Source organism: Chroicocephalus ridibundus, chromosome 7, assembly GCF_963924245.1.
Source record: "Chroicocephalus ridibundus chromosome 7, bChrRid1.1, whole genome shotgun sequence".
Taxonomy (NCBI): domain Eukaryota; kingdom Metazoa; phylum Chordata; class Aves; order Charadriiformes; family Laridae; genus Chroicocephalus; species Chroicocephalus ridibundus.
In genome coordinates this window covers 8,786,136-8,804,334 of record NC_086290.1, presented here as the reverse complement: position 1 = coordinate 8,804,334, position 18,199 = coordinate 8,786,136, and the positions used below count along the sequence as shown (strand labels likewise).

Genomic DNA, 18,199 nt, shown 5'->3' with positions numbered 1-18,199 from the left:
AAGCCCAGTTAATGTTAAACTCACGAGCAGATATTTTCTCTTCAGCGCCTGCTCACACGTTCAGCCTGACCCCACCAATCTAATAGCTTTAGGAGAAACACCTCTTTTTGTCCCTGAGAAGGAGCTCCTGTTACAGGAAGTGAATTTCTGACATGGGTGGCTTGCCCTTTTTTTTTTTTTCTAAACCTGCTTTGCTGCCGGTGACTAGGGATAGCCAAGATTTAGGTTAATGGTTAACAGAGCAGCTATAACCACACAGAAACTCTTTGACTTCCTCCTGCTGGGGCCAGGACCAAAAGCTGCCTTTGCTTGCAGAGGTAGAGGCAAGCATTGAAAGGAGAGCAGTTCACACCACAAAGGGCTGAAGAACGGCAGCTTCACTCAGTAGAGAAAGGAGGAGGAAAATCCAAAAGGAGCAAGAGGTGTTTGCCATAAAAATAGGTAAGAGCTAAAACACTTTCCTGCTTGGCTTATTGACCCAGTGGCTGTCACTAACAAAACCGACAGGTGTGGCTAGTTGAGACACATTCATTGTACCTGACTGCTCTCACCTGTGTGTCTCAGTGAGAGGGGCAAAGTGAGAAAGGATCTATTTGCTGTGAATTTGAACGTCAGAGAGGACAGGAAGGCTATTCCTCCTTGCTCCTCCCCTCCCCGGGGGTTGCTCATGGCAGGGCAGATGTCCCCTTCAGACTGTTCTCATCTCATAGACCACAGCCACGTTCCTGAGTTTGAGGTGTCTTTTTGGATGAAGATCACTCTGGCCTCACTGTATGTCTGCATCTTTGTTGTGGGCATCCTGGGCAACAGCATCACCATCAAGACCACCAGGGTCCTGCAGAAGAAAGGGTACCTGCAGAAGGAGGTCACGGACCACATGGTGAGCCTGGCCTGTTCTGACCTGCTGGTCATCCTGCTGGGCATGCCCGTGGAGTTCTTCAGTGCCATCTGGAGCCCCTTTTCCACCCCCAATGGTAACATAGCTTGCAAGCTCTACTGCTTCCTCTTTGAAGCCTGCAGTTATGCCACTGTGCTGCATGTGGCCACCCTCAGCTTTGAGAGGTACGTGGCTATCTGCCACCCCTTCAAGTTCAAGGCAGTCTCTGGATCTCGCACGGTGAAGCTGCTCATCGCCTTTGTCTGGGGGACATCTTTCATAGTGGCTCTACCCCTGCTCTTTGCCATGGGCACAGAATATCCTTTGGAAACCATCGAGGGCTACCAAGGTATGACTGCCTGTGTCAAGCCTACACCAAGGCACTACCTCCCTCAGCTGAAGCACAATATGACCATCTGTACCAGCCTCTCCTCCAAGTGGTCTGTCTTTCAGGCCAGCATCTTCAGTGCCTTCGCTGTGTACATCATAGTGCTGGGATCTGTCACTTTCATGTGCCACAGTATGATGAAAACCCTGATGATCCGCAAGGAAGGAACTGTGGCTGTGAAGGGTGGACTAAGACACCAGGATCAGTACCTAAGAAAAAGTGAGAGCTCAGAGGGCAAGAGCTCCAGGAGACAGATCATTTTATTCCTGGGTAAGAGCCCCATCCTACTCTGCCTCCCCTCCCCTGCCCCTTTTCCACATAGGAGGAAAACCCAGAGACCTCCATTTTATCTCACCAAGTTCCCCCAAATGGAGGATGTATGGTTTGAAACTGTTGCGAAATGAGGGAGAGGGATACTTCTGGTTGCGATGATATATTTTAAGAAACCTGATTTCCCTTTATGGTTTTGACTCACTCTTTTTGTCATTAGAACAGGTGGGAGGGAAGAAAAAAGAAAAATCCATTTACTCTCTGCTATCTATGTTGATTGATTATACTGCATGCCTACATGCAGCAATATGGGTAACAGGGTGTTACTGCTTGACCTTTGGGTAGCAATAGGCAATGGTTGCCTGTATATAAAGTAGCTCTACTTGCGCGTTTTCCCATTAAATTACAAATATGTGCATATTTAGTAAGGCTCTTGATGGGAGCGAAGACTGTCTTGCAAGATGTGAAGCTTGTCCCGCTCCAAAGGCATGTCCCTGTTAATTCAGGATGCTGCCTGGAGGGTATAGATTGCCTAGGTTGGAAGGGACCTTTCAGATCACCTAGTCCAACCATCAACCTAACTCTGACAAAAACCATCACTAAACTTTAAGCACTATGTCTATCAATCTTTTAAATACCTCCAGGGTTGGTGCCTCAACCACTTCCCTGGGCAGCCTGTTCCAGTGCTTAATAACCCTTTCAGTGTAAAAATTTTTCCTAATATTCAGTTTAAAGCTCCCCTGGTGCAATTTAAGGCCATTTCCTCTTGTCCTGTCACCTGTTACTTGGGAGAAGAGACCAAACCCCACGTGGCTACACCCTCCTTTCAGGTAGCTGTAGGGAGCGAGAAGGTCTCCCCTCAGCTGCCTTTTCTCCAGGCTGAACACCCCCAGCTCCCTCAGCTGCTCCTTGTAAGACTTGTTCTCCAGACCCCTCACCAGCTCCGTTGCCCTTCTCTGGACCCGCTCCAGTGCCTCAGTGTCTTTTGTGTAGTGAGGGGCCCAAAACTGGACACAGCACTCGAGGTGGGGCCTCGCCAGCACCAAGTACAGGCAGGGGCATGGTCACTTCCCTAAGTGGCTGTGTTGCATCTGGGCATTAAGAAAACTGGGCTGGAGAGTTGATTTGGTCTTGCAAATTGCTGTTGCCCTCTGATTCCTGCCCCCCCCCCTTTTTATTTGAGGCCTGTAACCTTGGAATTATGTTTGGTTCTGATCTCTCTTGCCACATTTGTCAGACAAAAACTAATCAAGCTGTCATTTCACCAACTTGGAATCTTTCTGGGCTGTGATCCATGTAGTCTCCATGTTTGTTGATGTTCTTAGAAGCACCCTTAATCATGCCCTGGCTGAATTACTGCTAGTTCTTGTTTTGTTGGGTTGCTTAATACGATACTGGATATAATAAATGAACCATCTAGAGTGTGAATGCACAGTAGACCTAGTATTCTGTGTTGCTTTTTGGTGCTTTGCTTGATATTACAGGGGGGGAATTGAAACTCATGGGTCTGTCCACTTCTACAGCTTTAAGTACTTTTTTTTTCTTTTTTTTTTCTTTTTTTTTTTTTGAGCATTCTCTGCTTCCTCATCTAGTCCTGAGCCCTGGCTGCACCCAGCTCCTTGTCTGCTTCACCTGTGTTAGATTTGGGAACATGGTGAAAACCTGTCATACAGAAAATGCTTGTGCCTCGGAGGTTTGGGGAAAGCGTGGAGCTACACACTGTACCAGTAGGGATGGTGACAAAGGCTACAAATGGGACATGTGACACTCCAGGCTATACAGAGCCCTTCCTCATGCCCAGGGTGTACATCTAACAATAAATCATCTCCTCGCACAGGATGTCTGTTAGTCTGGAACAAGAGGCCCCAGATCTGTGTGATTAAAAGGGCTCTCAGTATCCTTAGTCCACCAAAAGTACTGATTTCAGGGGTAGAGGCTTGGCAGCTAACGCTAAATACAGCACTTTGCACAAAGCAGAGAAAGAAATAAGACTCTGCTCCTTAAGTGCTACTATGGGATCCTTAAATGTCTGTGGGTCTCTCTCCCCTTGTAAATTATCATCCACATCTACATTAAAGGCCAGTCTAAGATCCAGACCCTGTAGCAAGTTCTAGCTAGGTTGGGATATGAAGGCAAATTGCCACAGGTTTTCTTCCCCTCCTTGATTATTGTACCTGCTTGGTGATGGTCTAGTGTAAAATAGGGCAGACCCAGTGCTGCTGCAGAAGTGTTAAAACGCTAAATGAAAGCTTATCTTAATAGAATTTGCCGCCAATATCTGATGCTTTCTCTGTGCTCTCAGCTTTCTGGAGCCAGGAGAGGCTTCCGTGAATTCCCCAAAATGATTTCAGTGGCAAGACTCTTAATACGAGTCTTGCTAATTTACTTGGGTTGGGAAATAAATTAATAAACTGAGGAGGAAGAAACTGTGGCCTGCATGCTTGAGAACAATGCAAAGCAATTTAATTTGGAGATTTCATAAGAGTGATGCTTTAGGGCAGTTTTAACCCAGAAGAAACGAACATATAAATTGTTTACAAATCACTGAATTTAAATATAGTGATTTAGAAGTCCTCTTTGTTTTTCATTTAACAGATGGGTCAAATTAAAATGAATACTTGTGCATTCCCAACATATTTCACTTTTAATGTGAAATGTAAATGACAGTATATAGCATGATGTCTTTGAACTTCTAACAGTAATAAAAACAATTTAGCATTTTCTTCTTCCAGTTGTTAAAAGTGATAAGTTCTACAAAATAGAGATTAAATTATTATATCTCCTGACGATGAGAAAAAACTAAGTTGAAGGAGGCACAAGAAGGAACTGATCCTTTTTTAGTGTCACGTTATTGTGTGGCACTTGAGAAAATTTACAAAAATGAATTGTAAATGTTGTAAGTGGAAGTCTACTTGCTGTAGGTAGAATTGCAGGATGGCCTCCAGATGGGGTGACACCACTGCTGTGACGGATGAGGAAGGTGACAAGGGCCAAGCGAGGAAAGCACCAGCATGCTGGGCAGCCTGAGCTCACGTGAGAAAGAGCTTTTGTCCAAGGAAGGTGGCTACAAGGTTCAAATCTTTCAGCTTATAGCCCAGATGGTCTGGTTGGGGATTTGAAGTCCTTGATGTAGATACGTCAGTTTCTTTTGTTTCTAGCTACCTTGGTACTCTCATGGTGCAGAGGAGGCACTGGCCCAATGGCTGCAATAACAACTCTATGCCTGGTGTTGGGGAGGGGGTACTTCCAGGGGCTGTTCAGTTCAAATTTTGGTAATTTGCCCCAGTGGAGGAATGCAAATTTGTCTCAGTATTTTGGAGAAAATCAATTCTGTTTTTATAAAGTAGGCTGTGCAGTGCTGTTCCTTCCAACTTCCTTCCCAGTATTGCTGTTGACTTCAAGAAAAACATGATAGCACATGTAATTCTCTGCTTAATGCTCCTGCTGTTGAAATAAGGCATTTTGTGCTTTTGGGTAGACTGGGGCATACGTCCCGCGATCTCTGTGTGTGTGATTTAATTAGTCATCTTCTGAGTCATGTGGTAAAACTCTGCTGCCTCCAGTGCGTCAGCCCATCTGTATGAGCAGCATAGATCAGACTGGTTGAGACTGCGTGGGTTACCTATGTTTGTTGTTCTTAAAGCAGCTTTGTTCGCATCGGGACAGCAGATTTTTCTTCTAGTGAAGGGCTACATTGGTCTGGATGAGTGTAGCCTGTCATGAATAGCAGGGAAAACATAGCTGAACTTAATTTTTTGAGTGGTTCATGGCAGCATTTGTTAATAAAAGTTTCTCCACTCCCAGCAGCAGAAACTGGATAGCTATAGTGCTTATGAAAATACTTGGCTGATGGCATTTTGACGAAACACAACATTTTAACAGTATTTAAAACCTCCTAATGCTTGGCCCATCCTGACAGGGATTGATTCAGTCTTTGTGGCTGCTTGATCTTGTCTTTGTCCTGTGGCTGTGAAGGCCATGGCAGTGATCAGAAGGCTACCTAAATGGTCACGAGGTGCTGCTGGGGACCTCTTGCTGCTCCAACACCGGAGCTCAGGCCCCTGCAGTGAGCTCTTAGGAAGGGGTGAGCTTGGAGACTTACATGTATTATTATATATATTATAACTGGGTTATACCAAACAAAGAAGGAGAATGTAATGGAAGGATCCTGTAGAAGAGAGATCCAGCTAGTGCCGTAATTATAAATGTTAAAAAAAGAAGGCCCTTTCATAGCTGAAACTATGTAAGTTAAAAATCTTTAGGAAATGTTAACAGGTGACCTGTTCACTGGGAAAGGGTAGCGGTATGGGACAGCCACCATGCAAGCTGCTGGTGGGGTGGGCTTTGGCACCAGCAGCTCCATGCTAGCAGTGCCCACTCGCTGGCCATGGCTACGTCCTTTTTAATCTGGTCAATAATATAAAGCCACATTTATACAAAAGCAGCTGTATGGTTTGTCATCAGACTTGATCTGACTGACCTGAACATGTATTCTACAACGAAGTGAGTTTTGACTATCCCAGATGAAAATTTATCGTTTCTAAAGCTTCTGTGATATTTCCTTGGCAGCTTCAGTTTTGTGCTTCTGCTAAAAGCCTTAATTATTTTGTATAAAGCAGCTTCAAGCCTACCACAGTAAACACGTTGAAATAACGAAGTCCTTTAGTGTTGCTACATCATCTACTTTTCTTTGTATATGCTTCCAACGTGCCCCTTGGAGCAATACTCTTCTGTGTGCATAGCAGAGGGGTCCCACAGCATGGGGCTGCTGGGCACTGTGGGTGGTTTGCCATTTGCCAGTCAGCATCCAGGCAGAGTTTTTCTGTCTCCTGACTGTGATGAGAAGTCCATCCTGAAGTCTTCCTTCTAGAAGAGAGAAATATCAAAGTAAACTGGCTGCTATGAAAGTATTGAGGTGGATCCATTAAAACACTGTTGTAGCTGCAATGGTTGACAGGAGTCACAGATGCAGCTGGACCTACCTGGCTGGAGACCCTGGTACTACTAGCCCAACTCCGCCAGCTCCCTCATGCCAAGCGAGACAGATAATTCTCTCTGCTGTCTCTTTCCCATCACTACTGAACTGCAGCTTTTCTGCTTTGGGAGCTTCTGCTGTAAGACGAATCTTACTTACGTACCTGGACAGCAAATATCCTACAGCTCCTTTAATGAGCAGGGAAGGGAATTGCTTATCATAACCTATGGCAGTACCTCCATTCGAGAAAGGCAGTGTGGTGGTGACTTTTTAAAAAATTTTTCTTTGGTCTAATGTTTAAGTATGTCAAATACACCAAGTGTCAACCTGAAGGCAGTAGCAGTGGTGATTTTGTGTGATGTGGTATGGTACAGGTAGATTCAGGTCTGGTCTGATTTACAGAGCAATAGCAGCTAGAGGCTTTACTGAGACTCTGGTAAGTGCTGTAGAAAGAGGGAGAGTCCCTGTCTTTAAATCCTAATAAAATGGGCAAAAGGGAGAGGCTGGAAAAGCTAGACAGAAAGAGGTCAGTGACCTGACCCAAGGTCACAAATGCTATGGAGAGTCACAAATGCAGCTACTGAATCTTGTACTAGTGCTCTGTATGCTGGGATGCCTGGCCTCTCTCCTGCCACTTTGGTGGCGACTGTTAAAACAATGCCGGCCTGTTCTATAATAATACCAATGCCACTGTAAGCACCATGAATACATCTATACCTATCCGTAAGCTAATAGCTAGATAAAACTCTGAGTCAGAAGTGAAAAGATCTCTTAGAACATAAGCTGGAGCCCTGGGGTTTTTTTTCTCATATGCTCGTGCTGGCAGTTAGTGTTTTGTTCAGAATAAAGGTATTGTATGTAGAAATAGCCTTTCCAAAGATCACTAAGGAGATGTATTTCATAAGGCACTTTGCAAGTGGGTTTTCAGGAGGCAGATTACTTCAAGTAGTTGTGAAAAATATGTGGTTGTCATCTTGAGATGACTCAGGCACAATATAACTTGACAATGGTAGAACTTCTGTTACAGGAAAATTAGATGCTTCTTCATAGTCTGGAAATTGGCTGGGTTTTTTCCTTACCAAAAAAGGTAAAGCTTGGAGATAGAACAAAAATTCGAAGAATAACCTAATTGATTAGATTCCAGAATACAGCTCCAGCCCATGTTCTTTAAACTCAGCTTCATTGACTCCTCTTGGTTCATTTCTTTCATCATTCCACTCAGCTGCCTTTCTTCAGAGACTTTGTTGGAGAGGTGCCTGAAGATAAATACGTTGTAGGCTAGATATGATTTTCATCTCTTGTGTTTTATATGGTGTTTCCATCCATTATTTCCCTGAGCAGGGCTTTGAATTACACAAGACAAGTAGGAGACTGAATGCACTGAAATGGGTAGCAGGGGCTGCACAGGGAACGTGAAATACTTAGACCAACAGACCAGGGTCTGGCCATTCAACTGAATGGGACACCCATCCTCTGTCACTAGTAAGATTCTTCTTTTAGGTGCTGCTTTCTGGAAAAGAGATAAAAGCAAAGGATTTACCCACTGGTGTTCAGTAAAACTTGCTTTCCTCTTTTCTGCAAAAGTAGTAACCTGGTGTCAATGACAAAACCAATTAATGCTACTGAATGCTGGTAGCACAAAACCGACGCTCAGCTATTGAACAGATGAAAATGGAAAGGCTGCATTCAGGGATCATGGCTTTTCAGGCCATCTGTGTACAAACAACCTCCTCTGAAGAGCTGTGGGACTTCTGTTGGTTTTAAAAAAAAAATACATAGCCATAGTAAAATAGACTCATGGCAAACTTCCAAAATCTAGATATCTGTATGTTCAGTTTTCCCACACTGTAATTTAAAAATGAACATAAGCAGAAACCAGCATAATTTTCCTCCCTATTGTACAGAAAGCAATTTGTCTACTGCTGCTTTTAACTGGACTCATATAATAGAAAATCGTGCTTTTGGCTTAAGTAGACAGTCTTCCTGTCCTCCTATGCCGAGGGATGGCAAAACGGTATGGAGAGAAAAAGAATGGGAGAATAGGGACTAATTGAGGCCAGCACCCCCAGGGTATTTAAGACTTTTGTAGTTTTAATGGAAAAATCAATGTGTGATTACACTTTGCATTAGAGTACTTAAAAATTGCTTCAACATGAAACGTCTGCAGCTTTAAAAACAACCTAACCCTGCAAATACTTTAGTCAGAGAACCAAATTCACTACTAGTGTAATATACGTAATTCTCCATATGTGATATCCTGGCAGATATGGTCTCTATGGACACGTGACTACTGTCTTTGCTTCTGTGCACGAGAAGCCCACGAGGATGATGAGTGCTTTATTGGTGCTTAGTGCTGTCTTTCAGCTGATGCCTACAAGGAAACTGGTATTTTACCTGGTCTGATAGTCAGCTAGAGGTGTTGGCATGCTGCTTCAGCCTAGCTCATCCTGTGGCACAGGAAGCACAAGTATCTTTCTACTTCTTTATGCTCTACCATCTGTGTTGTCTAGAGACTAAGTGTACAGCTGAGATTTCTTAAGTATTTCTGCCTTATGCTTGCCTCTGCCCAAAGTCTTTAAGCCTCATTAAAGACTGTTACCAGTGTTGGCCTTAAACTTAGTATTATTAATATCTCTCTCACGAGCTGTAGATAATAAACCTATCAGCCGTTGGTTCTTACGGCATCTCTAGGTATATGCTAAGCGAAGGAAGGAGGGAAGTGTAGGCAAGATCCCTCGCTGTGGCAGTGTGAACCAAGAAACAGGCAGGGGGCTGCTGCCTTTGGGGAGCTAAGGTCTGGCGGTGTCATTTCAGCTTCTGAAAAATACATTCTGTATCATGGCAAATCCTCTCTAGGACATGTTTTCTTAAAAGTAGAAGCTTTGGAAGCTGTCTTGTTCTTCAAAGAGTGGATAAGAATGCAGGAAGATATATTTCTCTCAAAGTGGAGAAATACAGATGTTGTTCCAGGTATGAAATGAATTGAGGGGGATAGTCCTCAGACAAAATACAGCAGTCATACATTAAGTAACCTTGTCCCATCAATTTTGGTCTACTGCCCTCATTCTTTGGTCAAGACACTATTGTCTTAAGCATTAATTTTCCAATTTCTCTCTGTTTTCTTGCTATGTCTTCTGAGCCAGACACCATCTCAAATGTAAATTGCTCTTGCAGCTCCCCAGTTTCAGTAGAGAGGACTTATTTGTGGCAAGTTTACACATGATTTATTGAAGTCTTCACCTGTGAGAACTAAATGCATTATCTATTCCTCTATTGTTTCATATTCCAATTATACCACATTTCACAAAATTAAATCTTTTGTTTTCCTAGCTGATGTTAAGACCATTATCTTTAAACAATGATTGCTAGCCTGTGAATTGTAATGGAAGAGAGCTTTAATATCTGAGCATTTATTAGTAATATGAAGCTTTCAATTTTATCCTACATAACTTCTTGGTTTCCTAGAGGCAACATTTGTGTTAGAAACTGAGAACCAACCAACTGCCAACCATTAGGTTAATAATTGTTTTCTTCCCTTTCATTGTTGCAAGCGAGTTCCTAAGCCTACAGTTTTGCTGGAGAAGTAGTATGGTTGAAAAAGTAGTAAGAAAGAATTTTAAAATTATGTTTTCCACTGAAGATAAACAGTTAAGATTTCAACTTACATTTGGCACAATGTGCTGTAGCACTTTTTTAGGCTTTTTTGAGGGCATCATAAGCATGTTTATGCTGCTAGATGCCAGCTCTATATTTAAATTAGAAAGCAGTTATCCTTCTGATCTCTGTTCTGGATGCATGAGTAATATCAAGGTCAAAATATTATGGATTAAATGAGTCTGCCAAGAACCTCTTAATCGTATAAATAGTGACTTACAAGGAAAGGTGAAACTGAGAAAGAGGCCTCGTATTGTTATGAGCTAACTTTTCCTTCTTTCCCCTGAAGCCATTTTCAAGCCTCTGGTTTAATTCTCTCTTAAAAGCATTTATTATGTTTGTTCTTATGAATTTTTAGAAGAAAGTATTTAAGTTGAAAGTGCAGCTTATGGGGTTAGAGTAGGGGATCTCTCTGTCAGCAAGTGTATACTTGTTATGGAAGCATATAGAGAGAGTTCTGTGAGCACTCAAAAAACACTTGACATCCACCTGCAGACAGGTGCACATACCTAATAATTACTGGGAAACTAAACTTTACTCATGAGTATAAAGAAACCCAGACACAGAGGTGCATTAGAGAAGATAACGTTGCTTAGCTATCCATCCTTGTCCTCACTCAGCTTTCTTTTCTCATGTTTTATTAGGTAGCATCTGCACAGATATTCAAGAAGCTGTTCTGCTCCAATCTCTAGCTGAACCCTGTAAAAGAGCTCAGATACAAGTCCTTTCAGAGGGTTGTCTAAATATTTTGTCCATGTTCATATAGAATTTCTGCAAATCCACCTTGCTTTGCTCCTCCATATAATATTGCCAGCTTGCTTTTTGTGGATGTAATGATTGTCTTATATAGCTAAAGGAGGGGCCGCCTCATGCTCAGCCATTCATTTTAGTGGTATATCTAGTAAGGTGCTGCTGAAGGTGATTTTGATTTGAAGAAATATTAGAAGACTGTCCTGATTGCTCCTTCCTACAAAAATCCCTGGAGTTCAGTATTTGTTTACCCCTTCTATTAAATTGCAATAGCTACAATTATTCTAGCACTTTTTACATAAAATGTAAAACTTAAATTGTGGATTTATTGTTGTGGAGGCCAAATCTAAAAGTGGGCTCCAGAAGAGATTAAATGTAACCTTGAAGGATAGTGCTGTCAAGAACAAGATATAATCTCCACTTCAGAAAGTCCTGATGTTGCTCAGTGCCAAAAACTTGGTGTGAATAGTACAGGAAAATCCCTCTATGCTTGTTCCTTCTCCCGCAGATGTCTATGTAGGATCATCACAGAGAGAAATGAATGGGCAGATGAGTCCTTGGTCTGTCCCAGTATGTCTGGTCTTAATCTGAAACTTTCTGTATATGCCAAACCAGGCAAGTAATCAGAGTCTGCCTTCAGCCAGGTACAGGAACATGAGGTTTTTAAGATGGTAGAACAAAAAGTTTGATTGGACAAGAAAAAATTGCTTAAAATGCTTTCCCTCAAATTTTGGTTATTTTTTTCCTACACCCCGCTGCCCCTCAAACATAAACTTTTAAAGAAAAAAAAGCATTTCTTCATTACTGGGTGTGGGTTTTATCTGCGTGTATGTCTGTATCAAAATGCATCTCATTTGATTAGCTCCAGTATTTGTTGATTTTTTTCCCTTCCTGTGCCTCACATTCTGTCTCTCTAATAAAGACAACTTTTGAGCTCCCTGATTTTGAAAATAAAACTGAACTTAAATTTTTCCCTTACGGGCATTAAGAATGAAGGTCTTCAAGAACTGAGTCTCTTAGTAATGCTTAAGGATATCTATAGAAGCGAAGTTCTCGAAAGTGCTATGACTGAGCCAACAATCAGAATTAAACTTTTAAAGTAACTAAAGATTGCAGTACCTCAGCAATAAGGTACACAGAGATTCAAACAGTCTTTATTGTGGACATGACTTTTAACATGTCAGGTTTTTAACCATTAGATAAGCACTAACGTGGTATGGTGAAGGACAAACAGAAGTCAAAAGCAAGCACGCTGGTCAAGTCTGCCCTTGCCCTTCAGATAGTGAAATTGCTAAAAGCCTAATGACTTTCTGTCACAAGTTTATTCAACAGATCTTTCTGATCGGTTGACAGAAATGCAGGTCTAAAATAGATGGAATGGGTTGTGTAACAGGTGTTCAAAATATGGTATTTGAGTTTGTTTTTTTTTTTTTCCTTGAAAGCCAAAATACTTAAATTCTAGTGGTGGCAATGATGACATCAGCTCCTGCCAAAATGCGTAAAAGCATCTATTGGTATTTGCAGCTTTGAAAATCTTGGACAATGGTTCTATGGGGGTAACTTAGCTACTGAAGTATAATGAGTTAAAATATATATTTTTTTTAAACTTGAACTTTTGAAAAAATGCAATGTCTAACTACCCATGTTGAGGCTGGAGAAAAGGACTACTAAGATGACTGGAGAATAGGGAGACAAATAGAAGCTAAAACAAGGTCGTATTGTTTAATGTAGCAAAATGAAGAATATGGCTGTCTTTGAGTTGCCAATAAGTTCATTGGGGCAGCAAGTACCAAGGAAAAAGCAAGATCTGGTTTATACCCTGATTTGAAAATTTTGCAAAACTGATTCAGTAACAGCCATATGCAGAGTGACTCTGGGTACAATCAATCTGATCTCGTTATGCAATGAGTTAAGCTTAGCAGCCTTGATGTGCATCTTTAGAATCTGCCCAGGGAGCCCAGCCTGTTTAAGTTAGGCCTTCCATCAAGGAGTTTGCAATTACCTTTGTTTCAGTTGTAGGGCCAAGGATCTTCCATTCAGCATGCACAAATCCTCCTCTTCAGCTTAGAGACTTGAGTCTGAAAGTTGTAGTACCCTTGATTAACTCTGAATTTACAGAGCTTTAAATCCATGCTGAGCATGGATTTGCTAAATTGGTCTATAAAAAAACCCAGCAATAGAAGACCAAAAAAAGAGTTCTTCTGAAACTGCTGTCTGCTGCTGTGGTGGGTATGAAGGGCCATCCATCACCCCTCAGTTGGAGCAGTCTCGGAGCAAAGCCAGAGCACAGCTGACCTCTGTGGCTGTGGAGGTCTATGAGTGTATACCTATTCTCTCTTTCAGTGCTTCTCTTGTGCCCTTTCTTAAAAGATTTTCCCCACATGGTGTACTTGGAGGAAGTTCATTGTTAAAAGTTAATGTCCAGAGATTGAAACTTTCCACTGTCTTGATTCCCTTCCCTTTTCCTATTCCTGCTCAGATACGCGTCTACTGAATTCTAACAAGCTTTTTGTTAGCAACTTGAAATTCAAATGTCCCCTTTCTGTTTGTCTTCTGGTCAAGCCAACATTTAAATGCATTCTTTTCTATTATAAAGAGCATATTGACAATTTAGGAAACATTGTCTTGCAGTGCAAACTCTCTGATATTACAAAATATTGCCGTGTTCTCTGCATTGACCTAAATGATGGTGTTGGCACAAGAGCTAATAGGTCTATAGGGGCCATGAATGAGTACAGACAGAAATGAGAAAATTTCTAATAATGAGAAGGACATGTTCAGGCACAGTCTTCCAAATGGAGAGCTGGACCAAACTAGTTCAATTTCTGGGGTAGAGACTATGATTGTTTCTGCAAGTCCACGACGTAGTTGCCTGTGCCAGGAGTGGAGGCATGTCTCTGGTCATAAAGCCCAGATCTCCACTGGGTTAGAAGGAAGAGGATATGTTTATTGCTCCTTGGTGTGGCACTGTGTGAGTCTGTATGCTTCTTTGGGAGGGTGCTGAACTTGAAAAGAAGGTCCAGCAAGCTTAACCAAGCTGAACATATTCTTAGCAAACACCTGTTGCCAAAAGGAGACTTTCAGAAAGCTGGCCTGGGACCACACTGCTTGGTGCACACATGGGTCTCCGCTCGTAAGTGAAGGATCCATTTCCTACATGTTTTGGTCTCTGAATCAAGGGCAAGGTATCACCTGTGCTGCTCTTGCTGCTGCAGATCCACTCTGCCAGCCTGCCTTCATACGCTCCTTCACAACCTATGTGGCCATCAGTCTCCCAGTGCCCAGTGACTAGAGTTCAAAAGCCTGCATGTGAGTCCCTATCTCCAAGAAAGAATTGCTTTAACCTTATCAAGTAGAAGTGAAATTTAAAATGACTTAATGTTTATTTGCTGACAGGAAGGAATGTTATCTAAATTGACTGTCACAGCTTGAACGCCATGCTGTAGGACCAGATCGTAACCTCTTGTTGGCCTTCAAGGAAACAATGTTAAGTTTGGGGAGTGGAAGTATTATTTTGGCCTCCCCCTGGATGTATGGATAGCATTCTCATTTTGAAGTTTTATACAATGGAGTTATATTTTATATTTGCATAATTCAAATAGATGAAATCCTCAAACAGGCACAGCAGACTTGATTTCATTAACTAGGGATGCAGTCATTCCCATCTCTCATGCAAATGGCAAATACCTTTCCTGTAAGTATACTTTAAAAGATTCATTTCTTTCTCTAATCAAGTGGTGAAATCCTACCCACAGGAACTAGAATTGATTTCTTTTCCCTTCAGACTGAATAGCTTAGACCTTATTTGGGTTAACTTCTGTCATGAATGTAAGGTTAACCCTTCTGTGTGCTGCAAATCGGCTAAATGGGTTCCTGTTTGCTGCTCCAACACACTGAAAATGTACCTGGTGCAGTCGTCCTGCAAATGTAGCTGTCAGCTCTGCTAAGCTCAGGGAAGCTCTGCCAATTGTCAACAAGGATCTATTTCCACTGAAACCCTGACCTTGAAAGCTGGTTTTTAAATTTTCTCCTGGGCCTTGAACACTGTAATTGATTATGGTTGTTTTGGTTTTAGTCTTTTAACAATCAAGGTGAAGAATTGCTGCCAAATTTGTTAAGATGTCAGGAGTAAGGCAGCTTCCCCACACCCCATGTCAAGGAGCCACAATGGACTCTTCCAAGCCTTTTGCGAAGCACTCATGTTTTTGGTTGGAAATGGAAATCGGATAGAAATGCCCTCTCTTGGAGCTGGCACCTGTGCCTTGCTCTCTAGGGGGGACCTCTCGGGGCATGAGAGCTCCACTGCATTTATGCAATTTAATAGGCATCAGTGGAGAAGTGAAAATATCTGATGTTGGTCCAAGTAGTCTTTGGTAATAGTCCTTCACACTATGTAGTCTGAGCACACATCTGGGACTCCTGTCCATAGCAGTCCTTAGGTGAATTTCCCCCTCTCCTTACTACTGAATTGTCCGCATATCTTTGTATGCTATTTTCTGGTTCACCTTCTTGATAATAGAGCTCTGCATTTATTTTCTGTCATCCAGATGTATCACTTTTCACTTCAATTGTCTTATATTAGTTGAAACTGATAGCCTGACCCCTTGGCCACTGTGATTCTCTGAAACATTTCCCAGTGCTTTCATCGAAAGCTGGATGCTCTGCTACATTCTAATGAAGACCTGCTGTAAAAAAAAAAAAAAAAAAAAAAAAAAAAAAAGAGAGAGAGAGAAAAAGAAAAAAATGTATTTTTCTTGCTAATTTGGGATTCTTGGTTTTCTGGTTCTGTTTGTCTTAGAACACAAAGTAGTCATTGGGGAGGGTTTTTTTTCTCTGCACTGAAAGTGAATTTATGGTGTGCTCTCTGCCTCCTACCTACTAGCCTGCCCTATAGAAGATGGCAGTAGGAGGTCAGCTGCATTGAACGGCTCAAGAAAAGCCAAGATGTCCTGGGTTTTCCTCTTGTATTAAAGAAGATTTTACTTTGTAACTGGTACTAATTAGTAAACCCTCCCTTAAGTGTATACACGTTGTGGTATATGACCTCTACAATTCCTAGTGCAGGAATGCACACTGGGTAGCAAGCACTGAGCTTGCTCTGGTGGTTTGGTTCCTACATCAGATGTCAGCTGCCTTTCACAAATGAGTTTTAAAGTTCAGCACTGTGGTTCCTGAGAGCTTTTCATCCATCCGGCTTTACTGTTTCATTTAGTTAAACCTTGCATTGCCCCTTCAAATCTCTGGGTTGGCTGCAGTGCTGGGGCATGCAAGGCCTGAAACCTGATATCAGCTCAAAGGCAGCAGCAAACTGAGATATGCTCCGTCTCTGCTTTTCTGAGTGTTCATGTGACACCAAAAAATGTGAGGGTTTGACACCAGGGAATGCTGAAACAGTCTATATACGCAGACATGTGTGTATGTGTGTATACATACATACATATATAAGAGTATTGACTAATTAGGAGTAGCCATTCTCCCCAAACAATCTGTTGTATCTCAAGGCATGTTCCTAATTCTGAGCAGCTTCCTCACACTTTGAAGTAACAGCAGCCCAGAGTCCTCTTGGTTGGCAACATGTTGCATTTTACAAGAAAAGCAGCCCAAAATAAGAGGGCTTGAAACAACTGTGTCACCTTTGAGTTTCTGGAAATTTTGGAGGTTTCTTTTAATTTTTGGGGTGGGTTTTTGGTTTGTTGGATTATTTGTTTTAGTCTTTAAGCAGACGCAGCTCAAGGCCCCCTAGCTCCCGTACCGAGCAGGCGTATTTTGGAAAAAGCCTCATCCAGCAGAAGCCCCAAGAGCCTAGAGAGTGAGGCAACTACCACGCTTGTCAGGGTGCAGTGGAGATCAATGCCCTGAATTCAGGAGGAGCTAGAAGCATTTCAGACTCTTGGTGACGAAAATCTTGTTGACTGAACTCTACTGCACTCTACGTTCAAGTCATTTCAGGTCAGGAGTAATCGCCATCTTTACATCACCATTTTCAAATTCTTTATCCCTTGAAGCAACATTAAGAAAGTCACTGTCCCTAAGGTTCAAATCTTCTTTATTTAATTTTCCTTCTGCTTTAATATGTCAATGGTTCTGATCATTTTTGCTCAATATGGTTTTGAGGAGAAAATTCTGAGGTGTGAAAAAATCTGTTTAAAGTGAAACATCATGCTTTTGATCCAAGGACTGATGTTCTATAGGAGGAATAGAAACAAAAATCTCATGATAACCCCTCTGCTTTCCTAAAATAGAAAACCTGCCTAGTTAATGAATATAAATGAATGTACATTCACTTCCTTTTTTTTGAGGTTACTAAAGCTGATTAACATTAGGTACCACAATTTATTTAAAGCAGTTGAGTAATTATTCTGCTTCCTATCCCATGAACATGCAACTTATTTATTACGGAGGGTCTGGGTTTTTTTTAAAGTGTATCCTTGAAATCACATTGGAGACATATCTTTGTCATCATCAGAGTTTTAAAATAAGTATTTTACTAGAAGTAATTCTGGTACAGAAGGGAAGAAGAAAAATTGGGCAATGCTATAGAAATTCAATAAACTTGTGATGCATTGTCTTACAGGAAAGGACCTGAAATCCTTAGGAGTGAAATAATGTATTGACAATTTGGGGTTACACAAGTAGAATTCAATATTCAGCATAATTAAATTAGAAATTGATAGCTTCAGCAAAACAAAACAGTTTTTCATATAAAATTTAAAATGAGTGAAGCTACTTTTCTTTATTGTGACACTGGGTGGATCAAGGTGCTTTGGCTGAGAGTTGTTTTCCAGCAGATCATCATAAAGTGCCTTGCGTGTGTTGGCCTTTCCTGTTATGTTAGTCTAATGAGAATTTATTCTCTGCTTGCTAGTACACGCTGCCATAGCTTCTGCTGTGTTGTTAGTTATGCCAAACAGGTTAAGTTACTCTGTCTAGGTCTGTCTTTGCTAAAATTGCATCTTCCCTTCTCTCCAACCATCCATGCTCAGGACTGACAAAGACAAACAGAGAAGTGAGCAAAACTGGCTGCTGCCGGAGGTGGCCAGGAGCTGTGCAGTTGTGGAGATTTTGCAGGCTTGTTCCTTGTTGTCCCTTTTGTTAACTTTAATGAGCTTGCTGTTGAACAGAAAGCCCTTTAACCCGGTTAAAAGTTGTTCTCTAATTTTGCGTAGTTTGAGATATTATCGGAGTCTTATTTGGGCTGGGAGCACTTTAATTCCTCATGCTCGGTAATTGTCTGAAAGGGCATGTAAAATTGTGTGTGAAGGAAAAGAAACACTGAGATTCTTAA

At 41.8% G+C, this 18,199-nt stretch overlaps 1 protein-coding gene across 2 annotated transcripts in view; it reads left to right on the top strand.

Moving 5' to 3' along the window:
- The first annotated feature begins 288 nt into the window (after positions 1-288).
- The window catches only part of GPR39 (G protein-coupled receptor 39), an 82,052-nt gene continuing 64,141 nt past the window's right edge, over positions 289-18,199 (top strand). Inside the window, exons 1-2 of one of the 2 annotated variants that reach the window (XM_063340756.1) lie at positions 289-441; positions 811-1,535. In XM_063340756.1, the coding sequence (XP_063196826.1) occupies positions 878-1,535 (658 nt within the window). In that variant the 5' untranslated portion in view covers positions 289-441; positions 811-877. The other variant, XM_063340755.1, reaches the window with a different exon arrangement.